At 42.7% G+C, this 24,684-nt stretch overlaps 3 protein-coding genes across 6 annotated transcripts in view; 1 reads left to right on the top strand and 2 right to left on the bottom strand.

Annotated features, from left to right (window-relative positions):
• Positions 1 to 7: 7 nt before the first annotated feature.
• Positions 8 to 22,544, bottom strand: LOC136261874 (asparagine--tRNA ligase, cytoplasmic-like). Its single transcript, XM_066055960.1, has 19 exons — positions 22,383 to 22,544; positions 22,186 to 22,328; positions 22,038 to 22,130; positions 2,460 to 2,549; positions 2,265 to 2,414; positions 2,129 to 2,215; positions 1,932 to 2,075; positions 1,614 to 1,654; positions 1,531 to 1,567; positions 1,400 to 1,477; positions 1,158 to 1,349; positions 990 to 1,055; positions 913 to 941; positions 780 to 864; positions 676 to 723; positions 539 to 622; positions 427 to 489; positions 306 to 374; positions 8 to 246 (listed from the first exon to the last, which is right to left on the bottom strand). The coding sequence occupies exons 1-19, from the start codon at positions 22,429 to 22,431 to the stop codon at positions 115 to 117; spliced, it is 1,680 nt and encodes a 559-aa protein (XP_065912032.1). The 5' UTR covers positions 22,432 to 22,544; the 3' UTR covers positions 8 to 114.
• LOC136261897 (uncharacterized) lies at positions 22,484 to 23,182 on the top strand. Of its 2 annotated transcripts, XM_066055987.1 has the most exons (4): positions 22,484 to 22,674; positions 22,720 to 22,785; positions 22,831 to 22,911; positions 22,960 to 23,182. In XM_066055987.1, exons 1-4 carry the CDS (start codon positions 22,536 to 22,538, stop codon positions 23,094 to 23,096), a joined length of 423 nt encoding a protein of 140 aa, XP_065912059.1. In that variant the 5' UTR covers positions 22,484 to 22,535; the 3' UTR covers positions 23,097 to 23,182. The 2 variants fall into 2 exon arrangements, with proteins under 2 accessions (XP_065912059.1, XP_065912058.1); XM_066055986.1 differs by having other exon boundaries at positions 22,720 to 22,911.
• The window catches only part of LOC136261873 (WD repeat-containing protein 93-like), a 3,137-nt gene continuing 1,562 nt past the window's right edge, over positions 23,110 to 24,684 (bottom strand). For 2 of the 3 annotated variants that reach the window (XM_066055957.1, XM_066055958.1), the window contains exons 7-13: positions 24,448 to 24,494; positions 24,319 to 24,396; positions 24,145 to 24,273; positions 23,889 to 24,090; positions 23,583 to 23,845; positions 23,255 to 23,538; positions 23,110 to 23,202 (exon numbers count right to left, since the gene is read on the bottom strand). In XM_066055957.1, the coding sequence (XP_065912029.1) occupies positions 23,176 to 23,202; positions 23,255 to 23,538; positions 23,583 to 23,845; positions 23,889 to 24,090; positions 24,145 to 24,273; positions 24,319 to 24,396; positions 24,448 to 24,494 (1,030 nt within the window). In that variant the 3' untranslated portion in view covers positions 23,110 to 23,175. The remainder of the gene's footprint in view (positions 23,203 to 23,254; positions 23,539 to 23,582; positions 23,846 to 23,888; positions 24,091 to 24,144; positions 24,274 to 24,318; positions 24,397 to 24,447; positions 24,495 to 24,684) is intronic. The other variant, XM_066055959.1, reaches the window with a different exon arrangement.

Below are 24,684 nucleotides of genomic sequence, written 5' to 3'. Positions count from 1 at the left end.
TGTACAATCCGTTAAACAACAATATTTTACTATGAGGAAATCTTTCACAAACATAACATTCCCTAAACAAACAGTGAAATTGAATGGCACTAATTCACAGTTATTACAACGCGGTCAGGGTTTGCACCGTTCGATGAACCTTGGATACAGTACCACATCACGAATGTGCTGTCTTCCCAGTAACCAGGTGAGATAGCGCTCCAATCCAAGACCATAGCCACCATGAGGACAAGAACCATATTTACGCTACAAGGAAGAGAGAATAACATTAGCAGTGCACTACCATAAACATGCACACTACACACCTGATCAGTATACCAATAATAAGGAGTGGGGTCAATTCCCTCTCTCTTGTAGCCAGCAAATAGCTCATCCTATAACAAAGTCTTGCTAATAAAAATGGGCACCAACTTACACAGTACAGACCTCTTTCCATATTCTCATAGAACCTCCAATAATCTCTCCTACTCCTGGCATCAACAGGTCCACCTGTACACATGCTACACTAGCCACAGTAGTAATACACTAGATGACTAACCGACTCAGTTATACGATTGTCTTCTGGACAACGAGGCATGTAAAATGATTTCACCTCTGCTGGGAAACGGCACAAAAGAATTGGCTACACCAACAGAAGAGGTGCTATCACACACAACAGTTTTCAGTGATGTATACCTGATTGATCTTGTCAGTCATGGTACGCTCTGGTAACTCAGGAATATCCTACTCAACACCCCATCATGATGACATTGAGCTAATAAAGATGATCCGATCCTTACCTCTCCAAACTCATAAAATGTACCATCAGGTTTTGTAATGTTGTTCTGTTTAAGATACTCGATTGCTTCAGAGTAGTTCATTCTCCTAAAGCATTACATGGTATGATTGTGTTGTTATAATAGAGCTGCTTACTGAAATGGTCTCTTTGGAGGAACAAAGTCCTGAAGAAAGAACAAATTCAACATTTTGACGTACATCAAGTTAGTTACCGGATTAATTTCCTTCACAAGTTCAGCAACAGAAGAGGCCATCACTCGCTCTGCCACATCACACACCTACAAAATTTGATTACGTAAACATGATGATCAACAAACAGAACACAGACAAAACAAAGCCACGTTTGAACAAACAGTTGTATTGTATGATCCTCTACTCACCAGATCCTCAAGATATTGTAAGAGATCATCAAATGTGATGAAGGGACACTCTGCCTCAATGTGTGTGTACTCTGCTACATGACGTCTTGTGCGTGACGGCTCAGCACGATATGACTGCGCTATGCAGAACACATCCCCCAGTGATGGAATACATGTCTCCAGGTATAGCTGAGATGATTGCGTCATGTATGCCTGAAATGACAAATAAATGTTAGCAAATACAGCCACATCCCACACCTTACCTCCTCTCCAAAGTAATTAAGTTTGAACAGCGTAGCTCCACCCTCACACTGAGTCTGTGTCATGGTAGGGGGTGTGACCTAAATGATGGTTAGATTTGATCACTCTACTCCCCAGCAGTTGTATCCATTACCTCAACATAGCCTCTATTGAAGTAGTGATCCCTAAAGCTGTATGGGGATAGGTAAGTAGTCACTGGTCATTACAATACCTTACCATTGAGTGACTACCGATCGTACTCTGAATATCCTTGACAACTACAAGTGAAGAATGCCACATAATATAAGTGACCACCTCTACAAAAACTAAATCTCATTTATAGTCCATCCAATTTCAACTTGATGACTCATAGCTTTACTTGCCAATGGGTTACTGAGGTTTAGTGCATAATAGCCAACATATAAGCCACTCTTTCCTGGTATACTTTTAAGCTCATGGGTCAATTATACGAAGAATTGTGGTGAGTCAAACTTGGAAGTTGTCAAGGCTATGAGGCTTGTTATTACAGAGATGGTCACATATAGTAGACTATACCGTGTCTCCTCTCAACATCATATGCCGCTGATCTAACTGGACATCTATCAATGATTCCTCATTCACCACATTATCAGCTCCACCAGCTGGAGATTGTCCAATCAACTCCCAGTAATCTACCAGTAGCTCGTGTCCACCTGGAGCCTAGTGACATCATATCAACTGATCACATGATCACTAGCTATGTACCCACTTACTGATTTACCCTCAGGAACTTTCTTAACTGTTCCATACAAAACTACTGAGCTTTCTGTTGCCAGGGTAACTGCATCGTAAGTCTTACACTGTACAACACAGCAGTTCACATGAGTAAACAATTAACAGAAGGCTTACCAGGTTGTCATTCAATACACATTGTATGTAACCAGTTCCATCCCTTAATAGGATGAACATCAGGGATTTTCCTTGTCTGCGTAACCGATGAACCCATCCCTTGACAACAATCCTGTTGTCACGGTTATTGCCTGCACCCTTTATTTTTATCTGTGGTTTGATTAGTAATCATGCACGTTACCAACAACAGATAACCTTTGTGGGTGTTGACAATGTAGGGTCTTGTTCTATGGTTATCTTCTTTGCTTCTTCAAGATTCTCTTCTCTCCGCTTTGCATCCTCCAGCTTAACAGAAATCACAATGCATTCATAACTAAGTTAAATGCTTCATGAGATTCACTACAATTGAGAAGTATGTATTATTGGTAATCATGGCACAGTACAGCCCTACCCAGTCACTCACACAAAACGGTAATTGGGCTATTCATCACATATGTATTAGTTAAAGCACCATAGCCAGTGCTACATGTGAAATATAGGACGAGGGGAGACCAATGTAACACAAGGCGAAAAGTACAAGCATATACGGTGCTTTAACTGGTGTAAAGAATTTCCATACCCATAAAATTAGCTAGCCTGGCATTTTTGAAAGTGGAATGAATGAGAAAGAAGAATGTCTCAACCGAGGTCTCAACCGTAAAGATACATTGGTGTCTCACAGTTTGATTTGTCTATTGCCAGAGGAACAATTCAGATCATTACTTAGTGGGTTGAATAATATTTTGAAAGAAAAACAAAGCTCCATTCATTCTCCATAATTATTTGAGGATCAGCATCCTGAGTTTTGTGAATTATGCAAGACACTAAATGTTGTCAGCAGTTCTCTGCATGTGCTGAACCAAAGAAGGCTCCTGTTATTGAAGTAGATGATGAGGATAGGTTTTGGACTATGGAATTGCTCACCTAAAGTACTACAAAGGATTGTGTTCTTTTCTGATTTGCTCTAAGAGGTGTGCAGGAGCAGCACAATCTACTTTGAAAGCAATTTGTCCAGGTTCCTTCAGAGATCACCATTTATAACCCACGGGTGTATGAATTCATATTGAAAAATAATCAATAGAGTTAGTGTGGCTAGCAAAGTTTGTCAAGCATACCTAGGCTTCCACCTATGTCACCCCATGGCTTCCACCTATGTCACCCCATGGCTTCCACCTATGTCACCCCATGTATACACAGAGAAGATTCCTGACGATTCAATGATATGTACACTAGACAATGTGTTGGTGTGAATACATTAAAATCGATTATTCCTAATATGAGAAAGCAGTCTCAGTGCACCACAAGGTATACCAATCACTCATTACGAGCAACAGCAACAACTAGGTGGAAAGGTTCCAGAGAAACTTATTGCCGAAACTACCGGACATCGAAGCTTGAAAGCTTTAAGATGTTATGAGTGGACACAACCAGCCATGCAGCAAGCAGTAGGCAATATCATCATGGATCCTCAGGCTGCTACTGAATTTTCTAAGAACAGGGATATGCCTGCAGAGTGGTGCTGGTCCAGAAAGATGAACTGGTTGCAGCTACAGAAGAGCAGAACATTGATGGTCCTCCAGCTGAGAAGAAGCCTTGTATTGGTGAAATTCAGGGTAAAAAACATATCAGGTATTATATTTCGTGAGATTCGCTTCATGTATAACACTGGTATTTCCTTAGAAATCTGCAAGTTTGTAATACACAGACTGACTTTGAATGCACACACTTTATGATGTAATTGTTATTATGTAATTGTTATGATCAAGAGTTCATAATGTTACTAAGTGTTGTACTTATGTGCGCATGCGTGTTAGTAATAATCAGATCTATAGTAGTGTGCTATAATAAGGATTCGGTCGGTGCCTCGTGTCCTCTCCAACACGCATATTTCGGCGTCGTAACAGAAACTGGGGGCTTGTCCAGGAGAGAGACGAAAAGAAGACTGATTCGAAGAGGATACGAAGGGCGTGTGCGAGCCACGCAACACCGCCAATACTAAAGAGAAGACCGAACTGGTTCCCTGGTGCCAGTTAGAGGCACCCGTAAAGGTGACGCTTGTGACTAATATCTCGCTGTTGTTCTCCGTGCTGTTTATCCTCTTGTAGCTCTTTTTTTTTTTTTTTTTTCACCACCCTGAAGGCTAATGCTGAGCACCACTTGGAATTTATCGCCAGCTACCTCTTCGGGACTTTAGTGAGCTATACAATGTCGTTTGATGTTGACACATTTGTTGCTGACCCGTCAAGGACGGTTTTGTGTAGTCTCAACTAAAACAGGTTGTAGATAAGGTTGGTATAGAATGTGACACAAATGCCAAGAAATCTGAGTTGCGACGGGCTTTGCTGGACTATTTTATTGAGGAAGACCTCATTCCTGAAGAGCATCCGTCAACAAGCAGCAATGAACTGGAAATCAAGCGACTTGAACTAGAAAATAAAGCACATGAACAAAAGTTGGAACAGGAATGTTGCCTTAAGCTAAAAGAGCTAGAACTAAGAGAGAAGGAACTAGAGATAAAGGATAGGGAAATACAGTTACAGATAAAGTTGAAAGAGTTAGAGCTTAAGAAACCTAGTACATCAGAATCTGTACCTACTACTGCCAGTACCACTCCATCCTTTGATGTCAGCCGACAAGTGCGATTGGTCCCACAGTTTCAAGAACAAGAAGTGGATAAGTTTTTCCTCCATTTCGAGAAAGTCGCTACCAGCCTCCACTGGCCACCTGAATCACGCACAATGTTATTGCAGAGCGTTCTGGTTGGTAAAGCGCGTAGAGTATACTCTGCACTTTCCGTGGAACAGAGTGCAGATTATGAGATAGTGAAGAGGGAAATTTTGAAGGCATACGAGTTAGTACCAGAGGCTTATCGCCAACAGTTTCGTGACTTGAAGTGTAATGAGGGCCAAACCTACATGGAATTTGCTCGACAGAAAGAGGCATTTTTTAACAGATGGTGTACTTCTCAACAAGTAGGAAATAGTTTTGACAAGCTCAAACAGTTAGTCCTTTTAGAAGAGTTTAAAGGTTGTGTTCCTGTTAAAGTTAAGACCTACCTAGAAGAGCAAAAAGTGGAAGAATTACAAAGGGCAGCAACCTTAGCGGATGACTACAAACTCACCCATCAGAGTACAAGTTCAGCACCTGAACACAAGAGTGATACTACCCCTAAGTTTAAGGGCACTACAGCTGTTCCTCCGAGAACTGGGGATAGGAATCATCACCCTCGAGATCAAGACCAGTCAGGGCATAACAGAGGTATGACATTGCGGTCTGGTCCTGTTTGTGCGTATTATAAGCGCCGAGGACACCTGTTGTCTGAATGTTGGGCTTTGGAGAGGAAGGATAAGAAGAAAGGCAACGCCTTGGTGACTACTAGTGGCCATTCCTCCAGAAAGGTTGCAGCTAAGACCCCTGATACATTTAAGCCATTTCTATCACAAGGGTCTGTCTCTATTGAGGAGAATGGTGTAGGGAAGTCGATACAGATCCTTCGTGATACAGGAGCATCTCAATCGTTGCTAGCTGAAGGAGTTCTTGCACTCTCTGAACAATCCGCTACGGGAGAAACTGTTCTAATCCATGGAGTTGAACTAGGCTTTGCTTGTGTCCCTCTCCACAGAGTATTCTTAAAGTCTGATCTTGTGTCTGGCCCTATTATTGTTGGTGTTCAATCAACATTGCCTGTGGAAGGAGTGAGCTTGCTCCTGGGTAATGATTTAGCTGGTGCCAAAGTTATGGTTGATCCATGTTTATGTAGTCTTCCTTTTGTGTCTGATAGCACTAATGAAACTTCATGGGAAATCCCTGGCTTATTCCCTGCTTGTGCGGTTACTCGTGCAATGGCCAAACAGGCTGATAAACAGTCTTCATTGTTGGCAAATGATCCAGTCAAAAGCCAGATTGTTGACTTATCTGATACTTTTCTTGCTAATGACAATGATTTATACGATAACTGTTCTACTGATGACCCCGAAGATGATGCGAACATGAATTGTCCTGTTCCTACCAACCAATTAATAGAGCGTCAGCAGTCAGACCCCGAACTGATCCCACTGGTGCAAGATGCATTGTGCGAATCGGAAGCCACTAAGGTACCTGTTTGTTTTTATATAAGGTCTGGTGTGTTGATGCGTAAGTGGAGACCACCCACAGCTGCGGCTGATGCAGAGTGGCTAGTGAGTCATCAAATTGTTGTACCTAATTGTTATCGTGAAGATATTTTGAGTCTAGCACACGGGTCGCCCTTGGCAGGACACTTGGGCATTAACAAAACGTATCAGAAAGTTTTGTCAAATTTTTACTGGCCGGGTCTTCATAAGGATGTGGTAAAATTCTGCAGGTCTTGCCACACCTGTCAAGTGGTTGGAAAACCCAACCAAAAACCCCCTGTAGCTCCTTTGAGACCAATTCCAACGGTAGAGGAACCGTTTAGTAGAGTGCTGGTCGATTGTGTTGGACCATTACCGAAGACCAAATCAGGAAACAGCTATCTGCTTACGATTATGTGTGTTACCACCAGATTTCCTGAGGCTATTCCCCTTCGGAATATTAAAGCCCATACGATAATCAAAGCTCTTATAAGATTTTTCACACTTGTGGGTCTGCCTAAACACATTCAATCCGACCAAGGGTCTAATTTTATGTCGACAGTATTTCAACAGGTAATGCACCAACTGAATATCACTCAGCACAGGTCTTCAGCTTACCACCCCCAATCCCAAGGTGCCATCGAACGTTTTTCATCAAACACTCAAAACCATGATGCGTAGCTACTGTTTTGATAACCAGAAGGATTGGGATGAGGGCATTCACCTCCTAGTGTTTGCAGCTAGAGAGTCTGTTCAAGAGACGTTAGGCTTCAGCCCATTTGAACTAGTCTTTGGACATGTGGTCCGAGGACCACTGAAGATTCTGAAAGAGAGTTGGTTAGCGGTAGACGGTGACCCCGTGAATCTTTTAGAGTATGTAACCACTTTCAAAACTCGTCTATTCGAAGCAGGCGAGTTGTCTAAGAAGAACCTGAGCAGGGTACAAACGCGGATGAAAGTTTGGTATGATCGAAAGGCTAGAGAGCGTGTATTTGATGTTGGTGACAAGGTACTGGTTTTGCTGCCCATTGTTGGTAACCCCTTGCAAGCTAGATATCATGGTCCATAGACTCCATACACGGTTGAGCGTCGTGTTAATGATGTGGACTATGTGGTGAGCACTCCTGATAGAAGGAAAGAGAGACAGCTGTGTCACATTAATATGCTCAAGGAATATCATACGAAAGACGATAGTTCTGCTAGCAAGTCAGTAGCCCCAGTCGCCTCGTTATCAACTGATAAGAGTGCAAGTTTGAAGGAGGATGAGGAAAACCTGTTTGACGACTTTGGGATTAGACTGAACAACTCCCAGATTATTTCCAATCTCAAGTCCAAGTTGGGCCATCTCAGTCATTCACAGGCTGCTGAACTGGAGACCCTGATACAAAGAAACCTTGTGCTGTTCCCCGATGTCCCTTCACGGACAGATGTTGTGTGTCATGACGTAGATGTGGGAAATGCGGACCCTATTAAACAGCATCCTTATAGAGTAAACCCTGAGAAACGCAGATTACTTAGACAGGAGGTAGAGTACATGCTGAAGAACGATTTAATTGAACGGAGTTACAGTGCTTGGAGTTCTCCATGTATTTTGGTACCGAAGACGGACAAGACATTTAGATTCTGCACTGACTTCCGTAAAGTCAACGCACTGACTAAACCAGATTCATATCCCCTTCCTCGCATCGAGGATTGTATTGATCGAATTGGTTACTCAAAGTATGTCAGCAAATTCGATATGCTGAAAGGCTATTGGCAGGTACCACTGAGCGGAAGAGCAAAGGAGATATCAGCATTCGTAACACCTGATGGACTATTCCAATATAAGGTGATGCCATTTGGCATGAGAAATGCACCTGCGACATTTCAATGTTTCATTAATCAAGTGACAGCTGAGGTAGAGGGGTGTGAAGCCTATATTGACGATGTAATTATTTACAGTGACAATTGGAGTGACCATGTTAAACAACTGAGGACCTTCTTCGACAAACTCAAGGAAGCAAAGTTGACTGTTAACCTTGCGAAGAGTGAATTCGGTTGTGCACAAGTCAGTTATTTAGGCCACATTGTGGGGCAAGGAGAAGTGAAGCCAATAGACGCCAAGGTTAAAGCCATATCACAGTTTCCCATTCCAAGGAATAAGAAAGAGCTAATGCGATATTTAGGGATGGCTGGCTATTATCGCCGTTTTTGCAAGAACTTCTCTGTTATTGTTGAACCACTGACTAACCTACTGCACAAACGAAGAGAGTTCACATGGTCTGAAGAGTTCCAAGCTGCGTTTGAGAAAGTTAAAGGTGTCCTTACTCACTGTCCAGTCCTAGCAGCACCTAATTTCACTAAGGAATTCAAGCTACGTAGCTGTAGATGCTAGTGATGTGGGAGCAGGAGCAGTTCTATTTCAAGAAGATGATAGAGGGATTGAGCATCCATTGTGTTATTTTTCCAAGAAGCTTACAGACACCCAGAAGAGATATTGCACAACTGAGAAGGAACATCTCGCTTTAATTTTGGCTCTGCAATATTTTGAAATATATGTCACTGCAGCTAAAGGGCCCATTGTTATTTTCACTGACCGCAATCCGCTGACGTTTCTACACAAAGTCAAGAATAAGAATCAACGGCTTATGCGGTGGAGTCTTCTTTTACAGCAGTACTGCTTAGATATACAGCACATACGGGGCCGAGACAATATAATTGCAGATGCCTTGTCAAGAACTGGATGATTCCTTTCTTTGAACTAGTATGACTGACATTTGTTGTATTATTGATTTTTGGTCACCCCTATGATTTTTGTACGTACATTGATTTGCAGAAAGCCATAACTGACTTTCTTTTTGTAGGAGGGGTGTGTTACCAAGTGTTGTACTTATTTGCGCATGCGTGTTAGTAATAATCAGATCTATAGTGTGCTATAATAAGGATTCGGTCGGTGCCTCGTGTCCTCTCCAACACGCATATTTCGGCGTCGTAACAATAATATATATATACTAAGGAGAGTATCCTACTCTCATATACCCCTGTAGAAAGGCGTATCGTGAAGTTATGACGTAGCACTTCTGAGTTCACCCGTTTTTCTTTGTATAATTAATGATGTCATTAGTTGAACATGGTATCGATTGAACGCGTGCCTACCAATGTCGCTAGCAACCAAATTAACTCCAGCTCTAAGCGTTTCTCACCCAACTACAATTGTTCCTTCATGGGTTAAGACCGCTATGTGGGCGTTTCTTACTAGGCCATTCGCGAATACGGCTACCGTACGGAGGGAAACTTTGGAGGGGGGAAAATTTGGCGAATCAAGCAAAATATCACTGTTGGCGAAATAAAATTTGGCGAATTGTTAGCAAAGCGCACGCCGTATTGAATTATTAGATCACTAATCGATGTGCCTGAAGAGAGAACTAGAGTGTCACGCCTCTCAGCGATTCGCCGCCTGGAGTCAGCTACCAACTAAAAGGTAATACTATATAGACAGTAGATCTACACCATCTGGAATAGCGAATATCGTACTTAACATGGTAGGACTCGCTATACTTGTCATTCCCGTTTCGAGGTGAAGTTTGAGGATACCACGTGTACAGTAACTAGCTACCTAGTGAGGTAGTCGAGGCAGGCTTGGCTCTAGCGTAATGCCTGGCCCACCATCCCTTGGTCGAGTAGAAAATTGATTAGTTCGAGGCTTGTTTTGCTATTTTCTTCGCCACCAAAATATTTGGATGGGAAAAATTTGGCGAATTCATGGTCAATCGCCAAATTCGCCAAATTTTAACGGCACCAAAGTTTCCCTCCATACGGTATCCTGAGCGTCGCAAGTGTGAAACAGTGCTAACGATTCTTGCACTTTTACGGCTTCGTGTACGTCACAAACCTCGACATCTTGTCATTATGTCATAACTTCACGATACGCCTTTCTACAGGGATATATGAGAGTAGGATACTCTGCTTAGTATATATATTATGAACTCTTGTTATGATGTAATCTCATACCACACTTCCTGTAATGTAGTATATAAGGACATGCAACTATTGTACATTGCTTTTGCTTACAAATTGTGATTGAGTGCCATACTGTGTTTGTGCTAATTCTCAGTATTACACGACTACTACATTGGTAGCAGAGGATATGAACAATATGACGACAGCAACAGCAATCAGTGTCCCTAAGCCGTTTGCAGAAGAGAACCCAAATGAACGGTTCCAACGGTTTGATATTTGCTGTACAGCTAATGGTTGGGACGACGAAGCAAAAGCCAAGAGATCGCCAACATTGTTAGAAGGGGAAGCGTTAGCAGTGTGGCTGGAACTGAGCGAAGCCAAACAGAAGAGTTACAAAGACGCTAAAGCCAATATAATAGATCATATGGGCCCGATGCAATTTACATCGATGGACAACTTTCATCGCCACCAATTATTACCAGAGGAATCTCTTTCTGTATTTGTTCACGAGTTGAAGCGTCTCCTTGACCACACAATACCAGAAGCAGATGCCATGACAAGAAAATGACTTCTGATACACCAGTTTTTAACCGGTGTCCCTGTGGATGTCAGCAAACAGTGAAATAGATGACCTCGACAAGCTCATTCAACGAGCTAAATTACTAATGACATTAGGTAATTGTGGCGAGAAAACCGCAGCAGTGGGGGTTGAAACAGCAGACAGATGCCATCGAAGCCCTTCAAGGCAAGATCACCGCCCTTACTGAACAGGTGGCTGTAGGAAATAGGTTATGCAATATGATGTAAGATGTATCACGTGTGATTATTAGTCTGATTGTGGCTTCCTCATGTTATGATCATACATGGCGCTGCGAGCAGTAGAACGCCTCATCTCACCGTTGTAATCGTCAACCTCGTTTTTCTAACCCTCATTGCTGATCCTTGGTGCCGGGTTGAGGCACCCCATCAGGTGATACCTTCGTTCTCAAGTGTTTTGTTGTTCCCGCCATCTTGTTCTCCAGATATCACCCATGTCACGGTCGTTGTATGTTTTTCGCCAAGGAGATCTTCCTAAGTTGGATTTACAAATCGACCGCGGCTCTGACTTTTCAGCCTGGCAAATGCAGTGGGAATCATACATGAGCCTGTCCGGACTTGGCGAAGAAACTGCTGTGAAACAAGTACAAGCCTTGACATTATGTTTTTCACGCGAAACTCTTACCATAGTCAACAACCTTGACCTCACCACCGAGGACTGTGGAAGTGTAGCCTCCATTATTAGTACCATCAAGAAGTATGTCACTGGACACATTACTGAATCAGTGGAGCGACGGAATTTCCGTTGTAGAACACAGTAGCCCGGGGAGTCCTTCAATGATTTCCTTGTTTCTTTGAGAGAACTAGTAAAAACTTGCAATTTCTGCAATGATGCTTGCACACAGAAAAGCTTACGTGACCAAATAATCGAAGGCCTCCTTGATGGTGACACTGTCAAACACTTTTTACAAGAAAAAGACCTCTCTCTAGATAAAACAGTCCACATGTGCCAAGCCCAAGAGGCAGCCAAGAAACAACGAGCTGCCATACAGCAAGGACCTGGTCATTTCCACGAATCTGTGGCAGCTCTCAAGACACACCCAAAGAAGAAGACATTTACACCACAACCTCTCTGTCCTGGTTGCGGAGCCCAGGCACATCCAGCAGGTCGCACACAATGCCCTGCATATCGTGTGTCATGTCACAATTGCAAGAAACTGGGTCATTTCTCCAGAGTCTGCTGTTCCAAACCCATACAACCTCATCCACCGCGGCCCTATACATCTACTCTTCAATCTACTCAGTCTGATAGCTCCTGGTCCGAACAAGCAGATCTGTCTAACATTCACCATGTTACATCTACTGACCCTGCACCCAAGCTAAATATTGACATTACCACTCTTAATGGTGCCACCACCACAGCTGTTCTTCCAGACTCAGGTGCAGATATTAAAACAGCCGGTACTAGTATTCTCTCTCAGCTTAATGAACACATTGACAACCTTTTACCTTCCTCTGTCATTCCTAAAGCTGCGAATGGAGCAGAGATGCATCCTGTTGGCAGCTGCCAGTATGTTTCAAGGTTGGCAACAAGGAACACCTTGATGACTTGCACATTTACCCTAATGTTACAGGCACACTGATGTCCTGGAAGACATGTAAGGAACTTGGAATCCTACCAAACTGCTATCCCAACCCAACCATTTCCAGCACTACTGTCAATTCTGTAGCCTCCACCCCTCCAGTTGCTAGTTTACCCCTTGACAAGCACTGTGCAGTTCAGGAGTTCCCCACCGTATTTGATGGTAACATTAACAGCATGGAAGGTGAAGAATTCCATATCTACCTTACTGATGATGCGAGACCATTTTGTGTTAACACCCCAGGTCTATTCCGTACGCTTACCGTGACAAGCTGAAAGCTGAACTTGACCTCTTACAATCACAGAACATCATCACCCCTGTTATCGAAGCCACTGACTGGTGTGCACCTATTGTCGTAGCACCCAAGAAGAATACTGATCGGATATGTATGTGTGTTGACCTCTCACACTTAAATAGATATGTAAAGAGAGAAAGGTACCAATCACCCACCCCAGCTGAGGCCATTGCTGACATATCTACTTGCCAAGCTAAGTTTTTAACTGTTTTGGATGCTATGAAGGGCTATCACCAATGTCCTCTTGACCAAGAAAGTCAGCTTCTCACTACATTCATAACATCATTTGGCAGATTTAAGTATATGCGTGCACCATACGGAATTTCCTCCATATCTGAACATTACAATAGACGTATGTATGAAGCCTTTGAAGGTCCCTCCGGTTTCAGCCACATAGTGGATGACATTGTTATCTATGACAGTGATGTCACACAACATGCTTCACATGTCCGAGAATTTTTACAAAGATGTGCTGAGAAAAAGATCACCCTGAACCTAGACAAATGCAAGTTTTGTGAGTCCTCAGTTACCTTCGCAGGATTCCAGCTCTCTGCTACAGGTTACCAAGTAGACCACACTATTATAGATGCCATCTCGAAATTTCAAACTCCAGCCAACCGTACAGATCTCCGATCCTTCTTTGGTTTAGTTAATCAACTATCAGCTAGCACAAACACCATCTCCACACTACTCACGCCACTGCGCCCCTTGCTCAGTACAAAGAACGATTTCCAGTGGTCAGCCACCCACGACCAAGCATTTCAAACTGCCAAAGAATCCCTTACTGATGCACCTGTGTTGTCATTTTTTGACATGAGTAAACCCACTAGACTATGCACAGATGCTAGCCACCAAGGCCTTGGATTCATACTCCAACAGCAAGACAACTCTGGCACTTGGAGTTTGATTCAGGCAGGGTCCCGATTTCTCACTGATGCTGAATCTCGCTACGCCATCATAGAGCCACTTGTTTCTAGCTGGACTACAACACTTTCAAGTTATCACAGATCACAATCCTCTTATTCCTATCCTTAACCAACACCGACTTGATGAAATAGAGATCCACGTCTTCAGAGATTAAAGATTAAGCTGATGGCATACAATTTTACAACAGAATAGGTGAAAGGCACAAAGAATGATGCCCCAGATGCCCTGTCAAGGAACCCAGTGACAGACCCATCACCTGAAGATAGTCTTGCTGAGTTAGATACTCTTAGCCATCCAGCCCTGTCCATTACTGAGATACGAACTCTCACACAAACTGAACCACTACCATACCGCTTAGATGACCTCAGAAAAAGTGCCCAAGAAGACACAGAATATCAACAGCTCCAACAGCTCATCTTACATGGATTTCCACCCCATCGTAATCAACTACCAGATGCTTGCAAACGATACTGGAATACTAGAGACAGCCTCACCATTGATGATGGCCTCATTGTTTATGGCTGCAGACTTCTTATTCCCACAAAACTGGGACCCGTAATTTTGTCTCAACTCCATGAATCTCACCAGGGCACTGTAAGGACAAAACAACATGCCCGTCTTTCCGTGTACTGGCCAGGAATAGACAATGACATCGACAACATCATCCTGTCCTGTAAGCATTGGCAAAACCATCTCCCCAACCATGCCAGAGAACCAATTGTTCAAAAGCCAAGAGCAGACCACCCATCCCAGGAGAATGCAATAGACCTTTGCTCACACACAGGTCACACCTACCTGATCATAGTTGATTGCCACACTGATTGGCCAGCTGTTATCCCTTTACACCCTAACACTACTACCTATACAGTCATCTCAGTTCTCCGGCAGTCCTTCTGCCGTACAGCTATACCTGACACTGTATGGTCTGACGGTGGACCACAGTTCACATCCAAGGCATTTTCTGACTTCTCAAAGCGCTGGGGTTTGCTACACAAACTTTCCTCACCAAGATACCCTCAGAGTAACGGCAAAGTTGAAGCTACCGTCAAGTCCATGAAGAAACTACTTCAAAACTCATGGAATGGCAGAACCCTAGATGATGAGAAATTTTGTCGATCATTGCTACAATACCGCAATACACCCAGTAGAAAGGATGGTATGTCACCAGCTCAGAAACTGTTCGGCCACCCTGTGCAAGATATCCTACCAGCTCACAGGTGGTCCTTCCTACCACAGTGGCAGCGACCAGCTCAAGAGGCTACACAGCAGGCTGAAGACACTTCCAAATCATCTGCAGCCTACTACAATCTCCACGCTCACAACCTGCCAGACATTCATGTTGGGTCACATGTTGCAGTACAAAATCCTCAGTCTCGACTTTGGGACATTTATGGGATAGTCACAGAGATTGGTCCACACCGTAGATATCATATCAAGACAACAGGTGGCAGAGTTCTAGTCCACAATAGACGTTTCCTACGCCGTCATGTCCCAACCTCAGTACCCAATGGACTTGGACCTTGCAAATCCATGGACTCCACCACGTCTGGAGCTTCTCATACTCAACGCAGATCTACCCGGGACAAACACCTCACCAGAAGGCTGATTGAGGATCCAAACTGGACTTAAGTGACCCGATCAACTGCAATTATAATTATTATTATATAAGCTTAGATTAACAATTGATTTTTTTTGGCTGTGATTAGGACTGTTTTTGATTTGTGTAGCATTTGTTTTGTAATTTTATTCCCCTACAAATGCTTGAAAAGGGGGAGATGTAGGAAATAGGTTATGCAATATGATGTAAGATGTATCACGTGTGATTATTAGTCTGATTGTGGCTTCCTCGTGTTATGATCATACAGTGGCTGCACTTACAACTCAAAGCAAGAATTTCTGGCCGCCAGCCAGTCTCCTCTGCTTCCGGTGCAATCAACCTGGACACACGTGCAACATAATTGTCCTAATAGATTATGACGGTGCTATTCATGTGGAAGACCAGGCCACACATCACCAGTGAGTGCCGCTTGGGAAACGGAAGAGGGATGGCTCAATTGGGCATCGGACGTCCCTAAAAACTGTAAGTCCTTTGTGTGAACTTTATAATAATAGTACTAGTTGTAATAAAAATTATTGTGATGTTGTAGTAGTCGTAGTTAGTGTGACACATCTAACATAGTAGTAGCAGCAGTATGGTCACAACTCACAAGGTGCTGTAACTAAGGGAAAACTTGGTAATATGTGTGTTGATGTAATGATGGACTCAGGGTCATCAATTTCACTAATCATGGAAAAAACTTTAATCAAACACAAGCACCTCTTAACGGCCTTAAGTTAGTGTCAGCTGCTGGAGAACCTATACCAGTTATTGGACAAGTTGTAGCACCTATTTGTGTTGGTGATTTACTAGTAGATCATAGTTATATTGTTGTTCACTCCTTAATTACACCAGTGATACTGGGTTTAGACTTCTTACACAAACATGGGATAGCCCTTGATTTTACAACAATACCAACAGCCAGGACACGTTATTTCATACGTGAGCAGAGCCCTTACTAAATCAGAACAGAACTACAGAGTTGTCCAGAAGGAGTGCCTGGCCCTTGTATATGCCATAAAGCAGTTTAGGCACTACCTCCTCAGACAACCATTTAAGATTCTCACTGACCATGCTCCACTTCAATGGCTCTCAGCTCAGAAAATGGAGGGTTTACTGGCATGATGGGCACTTACAATTCAAGAGTATGAATTCACCGTTCATTACCGCAGAGGACATGAGAATGGTAATGCAGATGCATTATCCAGGAAGGTTCACCCTGATATACAGTTAGTTGCTGCTACTTCCCAAGCTCCTGTACTCACAGCCGACCTCTGTGACCAACAGCTTAGTGATCCTGTCACTACTGCATGTACATGTAATTAATTAGTTGGTTATGCTGTGTTTATTAGGTAAAAAAATGTCACGATATAATATTCATGCTAGCAATTTTTACTGAATAAAATTTAAAATTTATTTCAGAGTGTCTCGGTCTTTTGCAACACTGATACTCTGGTAGTTATACACTCAGATGCTTAATTATAATGTTCCTTAGTTGAAAGCCAATATAGCTACATACAAGAGCTTTATACAGCCCTCTCTCAGATAAGTAGTAACCATGTTTTACCACAAGGTCCCCAGTGGTATCAGTCTCCTCTTTCACGCTACAAACAATTGTGGCCACAGCTTTTCATCACTGATGAAATTGTCATTATGCTCCAAACCCCAGCTATCTGCTATCACAGATCTCCTTATCCCAGCTTCACAATGTTCGAACCTGATTAAACAACAGCATGATGCTCCTTCAGCTGGACATTTGGGATATGACAAAACTGTTGCCAAGGTACGTCAACTGGGGTACTGGGTTGGAATGCTACAAGATATTGACAAATGTGACTGGGCCTGCGAAAACAGGGCATGTGGGCACATGATTTTTGCCTAATTTTCCAAACTTCTTTGACTCATAACGTTTTACACCAATATGTTGTGGCAATGACATTTTTATTAACTGGTAAGCATTTAATTGGCTTTATGATGCACATTACAGAATGCAAATAGTCTGTTCCAGTACTGAGATATGACCTTTAGTCTGCAGGGTGTAGTTTGTGCCCACATGCCCTGTTTTCGCAGGTCCAGTCACAAATACTGCAGAGAGTGTATCATTTGCCAGCGTATCAAGCCTCCGGCACCAACCAAAGCCCCACTAACTAATGTAACACTAACTAATGTAACCATTGGGAAACCAAAGCCCCGCTAACTAATGTACCCTTGGCAAATGGTTGCAGTTGACATTCTGGAAGTCCCTATATCAAGGCATAATAACCATTACCTCCTAGTGATACAAGACTATATGACAAAGTGGGCTGATGCTATTCCCATTCCCAATCAAATGGTAAACCGTATAACTGAAGAATTAACAAAAGTGTTCAGTTGTTATGGGATTCCTGAAATTTTACACTTCGACCAGGGTAGAAACTTTGTATCTTGTCCGAAGCTTTTGGAGTAAGTAAATCTCGCATTACTGCTTACCACCCAGCTGTTGAGGGGCTAGTGGAACGATTCAATTGATCCCTTCTCCAGCTACTCCGTGCATACGTCCAGCATCACAGTGATTGGGAACAGTATCTTCCACTGGTAGTGTATACCTACAGAACAGCTGTTCATTCATCTACCAGTGTGTCACCTTTTGAATTAATGTATGGACGAGGTGCACACAAGCCACCACAGAACAGCACATGATGTACTATCCTACCAAGACCAACTTCGTGCAGCATGTGTTTACACAGCTGGCAAGAAATAACTCCAAATCCATGGATCCTGCAGGTTGTGAGTGGTTACCAGATCAAGTGGGCCAAGGAGCCCTTTCAGAGTGTGCTGGCCATCACCTCTGTGAAGTCATCAGAAGAAATGCAGGGCTTAATACAGTGGTAAGTGGCCCTACCTGAAAGGACCAGTTTATAAGTCGACTGTTTCTGGTGAAGAAGAAGGACGGCTCTCATCAGCCAGTTATCAATTTAAGACCACTGAATGGTGTTTGAGAAACAGCACTTCAAGATAGAAGGATCTGGTCCTGCTGCAGGCAACTGGATATGTTCCTTGGATCTCAAGGATACATGCCATTCAGTGTCTACCACCAAGGAACACCGCAGATACTTCCATTTCAGGTGGAACAACCAGATCTACAAGTTCACCTGCCTTCCCTTTGGACTCTGCAGTGCCTCTCGAACCTTTACAAAGTTATTGCACCCAGCAATGGCACATTTGCAGTCACAGGGAGTGAGGCTGATAGTAAACCTCAACGATATCCTGGTGATGCACCAGTGAAAGGAGTCTCTGGTACAGCAGGTGAGCATGATTTCCCAGCCAACTAATGGAATCTCTGGGATTCACAGTAAATCAGGAGAAATCTAATTTAATACCAGCTTGGCAGATCCAGTTCCTACGCTTTGCACTGGATTCAACATTGATGAAGTTCTTCCTACCGGAGGAGAAAATCCAAGGGATCAGTCAAATGTGTCAGAACCTCTTGGAGCAGCACAAGGTGACTATTTGGAAACTGTCTCAACTATTGGACCGGCACCACCAGCTATTGTCAGCCGCACTCCATTACCAACAACTGCAACAACTGCAACAGCTCAAGATAAAGTCATTCAGAAGGTTCAAAGCATTCGACACACTAGTGACCCTAGATCAAGGAGCTATACAGGACCTGCAGTGGTGTAAGGATCACCTGACTGCGGGGAATCATCCAGCCATCCCCGGATCTGGTGATAGAGACCGATGCCTCGCTTTTGGGCTGGGGTGCAGTCTGCAAGGGAATGAGGACTGGTGACCTGTGGTCAGCTCAAGGACAACAACAACACATCAAAGTGTTGGAGCTGAAAGCAGGTATGTTTGCAGCCCAAGCCTTTGTAAAAAAACCCGACAAAATGTCCATGTCCATCTAAAGATGGACAACACATCAGCCCTGGCATACAAACTTGAGGAAAATAGCTTGCAACTGGTGTCTCCAGAAAGGGGTCACCCTTTCAGGCTCACATCTACCAGGTCTAAGCAACCAAACTGCAGACTGGGAATCCAGGGAGGTGCAGACTTCAGCGGAGTGGATGCTCAAGGTGGAGTCATTCCATAAGATTTGTGCATACTTGGGTCCATGTAAGACAGACCTGTTTGCCACTCGACTGAACAACCAGCTGGACAGATACATCAGCTGGAGACCAGACCCGAGAGCCATACTAACAGATACTTTCCAGACCAGTTGGAAGGAACTGGAAGGGTATGCATTCCCACCCTTCACTCTGCTAGGCAGGTGTCTACACAAGATCAGAACAGAACAGAGTATGGTGGTGCTAGTGGCATCAGTATGGCAAAACCAGGTATGGTTTCCGATGCTGTTAGATCTAGCAGTGGAACTCCCTCTTCTTCTGCCGCACTGCAAGGATCTGTTATTACACCCCAAGGGGAAACCACACACCCTAGTGTGCTGCAGAAAATATCCAGCGACAACACTCATCAGCTGGAGTTTCAGAAGAAACTTCAGCTTTGTTACTGGCAGGATAGAGCACTGGCACCAACTCCACCTACCAAACTGGATGGAAACGGTGGAGTAGCTGGTGTCAGGGAAAGGAGTTAATCCCATTTCATTTGGAGTTCAACTCTTCCTAGGTTTCATCACATCGTTGTTCGAGGAAGGTCTAGAGTATCGCAGCCTCAATAGATTTAAAAAAATGCATACCTGTTGATAGCAATCTGAAAGAGGATAGCTGAAAATACATTTCTTACAGGTATATCATCAGTCCCGAGATACATCTAATAATGTATCAGATCTCCTGAAGATGCTAATCATAGACTTTAATTGCACTTAATGTGACTATGTTTTGTCTATTGTGCTGGACTTTGTGCCATTTTTCATTGATTGGTCTTTGTACCAATTGTGGGTTTGGTTATAGTGTCATTTGTATCTTGATAATCAGACAGTGTAGCTGCCACCATTACTGAATGGAGTGCAATCAAGACTTGGTCTGGTAATCTGAGACTTGCATCTTGCACTTTGGTATGGTGTCATGGTTACAGAAATTAACAATAATTATTGTTAATCAACAATAAAATCAACTACAAAAAGGTAATGAACAAGTTTGAGCAAAAGTACAACCACTCAACCAATAACATCTCAACACACTAATAAATACATTAGCATACCAGTGTTACATGCAACAAAATATAATGATAATGACCTGAAGGGCCTGAATGTAGGGCTCATCTAGCGACAAAATCATAAGCAGAGTCAACAATCACATGCTACCAGCTATGGGAATCATTTTTTCAAAAGCTGCTAATATTATGTGTAGTAAGGCTACCATCAGGCCTATGTCAAATGATCAATTTAAATATCACCACCAAAAACACTGTATAGTAAAAAACCTTTGTGGTAAAAAAAGTTTGGTGAAAACCCACTATTGCAAAATTGATGAAAAAAACTTTGGTGAATGGGGCTTCACATGAAATTTTTAGCTACCACGTACTGTACCACTCAAATACAACATCACTACACACGAGTACGAGTGATTAAACAACTTGCCAATTAAGGGCATGGCAGCCGTTTCTATCACGAGTCTTTATCCCTCGTATTGAGGGATGACGTGACGAGTCAAGATGGAAACAACTGCCACACCCCTTAATTAACAAGTCTTTTAATTACTTGCACTTTTGCATAGCAACACTGCATTCGAGTGGTAGCTACTGCACGAATGTAAGCATCGTCTGGTTCTTGTAATGTCGAGAGCAATGTTTGGATTTTAGTGAACTCTTGTGGGACAATGAACCTCGCAACAATCGAAGGGAACGCTTGGAAATAACCATGTCATGATACTTCGATCATAATCTATGCTTCGATACCCATTCTTTCAACACCTCATGATTGCTAAAAATAATTGGCGGATAAAACCTTGACGATTGTAATGCTATTCGCCAAATTCGCCAAAGTTTTTTACTATATGGTAAGAGCCTCAGCTACACTTTACAGGTACTCAGTAAGCAGATGTGTGCACCGAACTAGCTCCTTTGTTATTAAGAGTGACAGGCAAATCAAGATACTCTAATAGAACAGTCACCTAACTCCAACATCCTTTTAAGGAATTTTGCACCTGAAACATTTATCTTACGCATGTTTTATGAGCAACTTAACTCATGAACAAAGATATTTTTCTACTAAAATGTATGATGACCCATGCCAGATCTATACCTCATAGTTCTGAAGTTGCAGATCAGGTGATCTTGTAGGAAAAAAACCAGCCAATATAATCTCGTATGACTTATTTCAATAAGAGATCACTCCGTTTTGCCTAATCCTCAAAATTAATGTTATAGTAGGCTTTGAGTTACACATGTTGCAGAGAGGACGAAATGACAAATAAATGTAACACTGACCCCCCCCCCCCCCCCCCCCCCACAACACACAGTAGTGTACAAATCTAAGCTATAGTTTCAGCTAAACAAGTAACCATCCTATCAGCCATTGCAAGTGTTGAGAGTTCCTTTAATAAGATTGTGTTGAGACTATGAAATACCAACTAGTAGACAAAGAGATAATTGTATGTAACTGTTCTATTAGAGTGTAGAAAAGTTTTTTTTGTATGTGTAACATGGTCGTCTAGTACGTGGTTGTGTTTTGTACTGTGTTTATTGTTGTGTGTGTGCACTCTGGTAGGGAAGAACAGCTTTTGCCGACTACCATGAGGTTAAAATAAAAATCAATCAATCAATCAATCCAGAATCATGTATAAGAACCCTTCACCAGCTGGACATACACAACACAAAATAATGTACCTCCTTTGCAGCCTTTTCTTTCTTAGTACGTTGTTCTTTCTCCCAAACCTTCTTATTCTTTTTTATTTGACTCTGTGACACCTCAACCCATGGCTATATGTGATGTTGTACCAGTTTATTAATACTCACTGATAATACAACCCATTACCTTATCATTGTCATCTTTGTTGTCCACATAAATCAATGGAAATGGCTCCTTACCAGCTGACCTCATGGCCTGTAACACTGACTTAAATGGTTTAGCTTCTGAACCATCTCCATCCTCATCGCTTCCCTTCTCAGACACGTACACTGTGTAGTCACATACAAATTACACTTGTTAAATTACACATGTAACACTAGTACCAGCTGATAGCGTGAGCTGCTCTGTGTCTTCAGTAGTACCCGCTGCCATCTCACTGCAAGTGAAAAACTCGAGACCACAATACCGTAACGTAAAGTAAAGGGTAACGTAAATTAGTTGCAGCGTTATTCCTATTAACGCGCATCTCAACGCTTATGGCTTCATCTTCTCCAAGTTTTCAGCTCGGTTTTCAGCAGGTGCCGTGTTCTCCCAACTTCGTGGAGACTGTGAAATACAATTCTCCTGTAGCTTCAGTACCAGACGGTGACTCTTCTCCGTTACTGGGCCCTGCAGGTAAGACACTATACGGCATTGCAGTGAGGTTACTTGTTTTTGTAGGACGAGCTGGAGGCAAGTGTGAAACATCTTATTCGTATTCTCCTCTAGTCAGACACTTGTTATGTGGTGAGTGTGTGTGTACTAGTGAATGGGTAGCTTGCAGTTTTATAGGAGAATGGGTTGGGAAAAGAGCCCGCTCTTCACCTCCGGTTTGTTCTAGCTGCAAGAAGATTAAACTAGCAGTTTCCAATGGTACAGTGTCACTGTTATGGTGTACTTGTTGTTAAGTGTTTGCTACAGGTAGAGAACAAGTAGTACCTACAGGTTCTCCAGGTGCAACCCAAAGTGCTACAGAAAAGAAATATTCCCCACCAGAGTACGTGAAACAGTTGGAACTATTTAGTGGCAATGATATCTTTGCTAGTAAGGAAGAATAGTATTATGCCATACTTGTGACTAATCTCCATGTTATACATGAATATAATTTCTAAGCTGTACATGAAAATGAATGATGTATTATGTAGTCACTTGGTTCTGACGTTTCTAAAGGGTACGTGTAAGTGAACGTTTTGTCATTAAAAACTAGTAAACTTACAAAAGCATCTCTGACAAGTTGTGATTGTCTGGTCTGTGTCTTAAGTCGACTAATAACAGCCACTTCAGTGGAAAGCTCCTTCCATCGTTGTTGACTACGCAACAATCTTTCTGGGGTAGCATTCTTCCTGTTAGTAAGGTAGTCTTGTAAGAATTGTGTTATTAGTTCAATCTGTCCTGAGTTCTGCTGTGTCTTCAGCCCCTCCCACTCATGCCCCTCCTCCCAGCAGCCATGCAGGGGCTGGACATTCTCCAGGTGAACCATTCGTAGAAATGATTCCCTGTCTGAAGTAAACATAGCATTAACAAATACAATGCTGCCCACTAACCAACAAACATGACGAGGTTGCCAGAAGAGGTAAAACACAGGGTCTGAGCAAGGAATGAAGTTGGCAATGTAAAGCTACAAATACTCTCTCCACTGAGAGCATTGCGTAACAGTAGTGTACCACTCTCTTGCAAGCAAGCTACCTGCAGTGACATGGCTGTTACTATTAGACCACTGTATATATACACACACGTATATCTGACCAATTCAGGAAGTGCTGGAGTAACCAGTAATTTTGTTAGAGCATCATCCACAACACTCACCCTACACACATCACCATCACTACACACATACACTAATACAATACCTGTTAGCCAGTGTTATTGAACTAGGGGTACTGCAATCAGTGACATACAGACTACCATTACTACAGCCTATTAGTAACGCATGGCTGCAACTAGCTGCCATAGAAATAGTAGACTTTGGTCTACTAGTGGTCATCAGTCGTGACTTGATGAACAACAGTGAACATATAGTACCACACCTACCAACCACACCCACATGTTGATCTGCATTATAGGATCACATAATGATGCACTACAAGTGTCATGTGAGCAGCTCACATGAGACAAGATTCCACAGTACCACACCTCCAGACATTAATCCAACAGCTAACAAGCTACTATCATTGTTTACAACACTTCTGCAAATGGGACTGGAATGAGGCCACCTGTACAATGGGGCAGTGTCCCCTGTAAGGAATATTTTAACTAGCAACTTATAAGTAACACATGTACCAGTGGTCTTTGCCTCAATGGAGTAGAATAACAAGTTTATGTCTCCCTCCCACCACAAGACAAGCTGTGATGGTGTCACTATAAGAGAGAAGGGTTGGTAGCATATATCATTACCCATAATCTGCTTACCTTTCTTCACTCCATGATCATAGTAGAGAAGGTGAAAATGTGGTAGTCTAAGTAATACATGTACCTTAGTGTAAATAGTCTAATAGAGCAGTCATAGGTAATAAGATACAAATATTCTAATAGAACAGTCAGTCTAAAATACTCTATAATAGAACAGTCATGCTAAAATATTCTAATGAGCAGTCATGGCCAAAATCTAATGCTCATATAGATGCTCAGATGCTTATTTCTTATAAT

The sequence above is a fragment of the Dysidea avara genome, chromosome 7 (assembly GCF_963678975.1).
Source record: "Dysidea avara chromosome 7, odDysAvar1.4, whole genome shotgun sequence".
Lineage (NCBI taxonomy): Eukaryota > Metazoa > Porifera > Demospongiae > Dictyoceratida > Dysideidae > Dysidea > Dysidea avara.
This window is presented reverse-complemented; position numbering and strand designations above follow the sequence as displayed.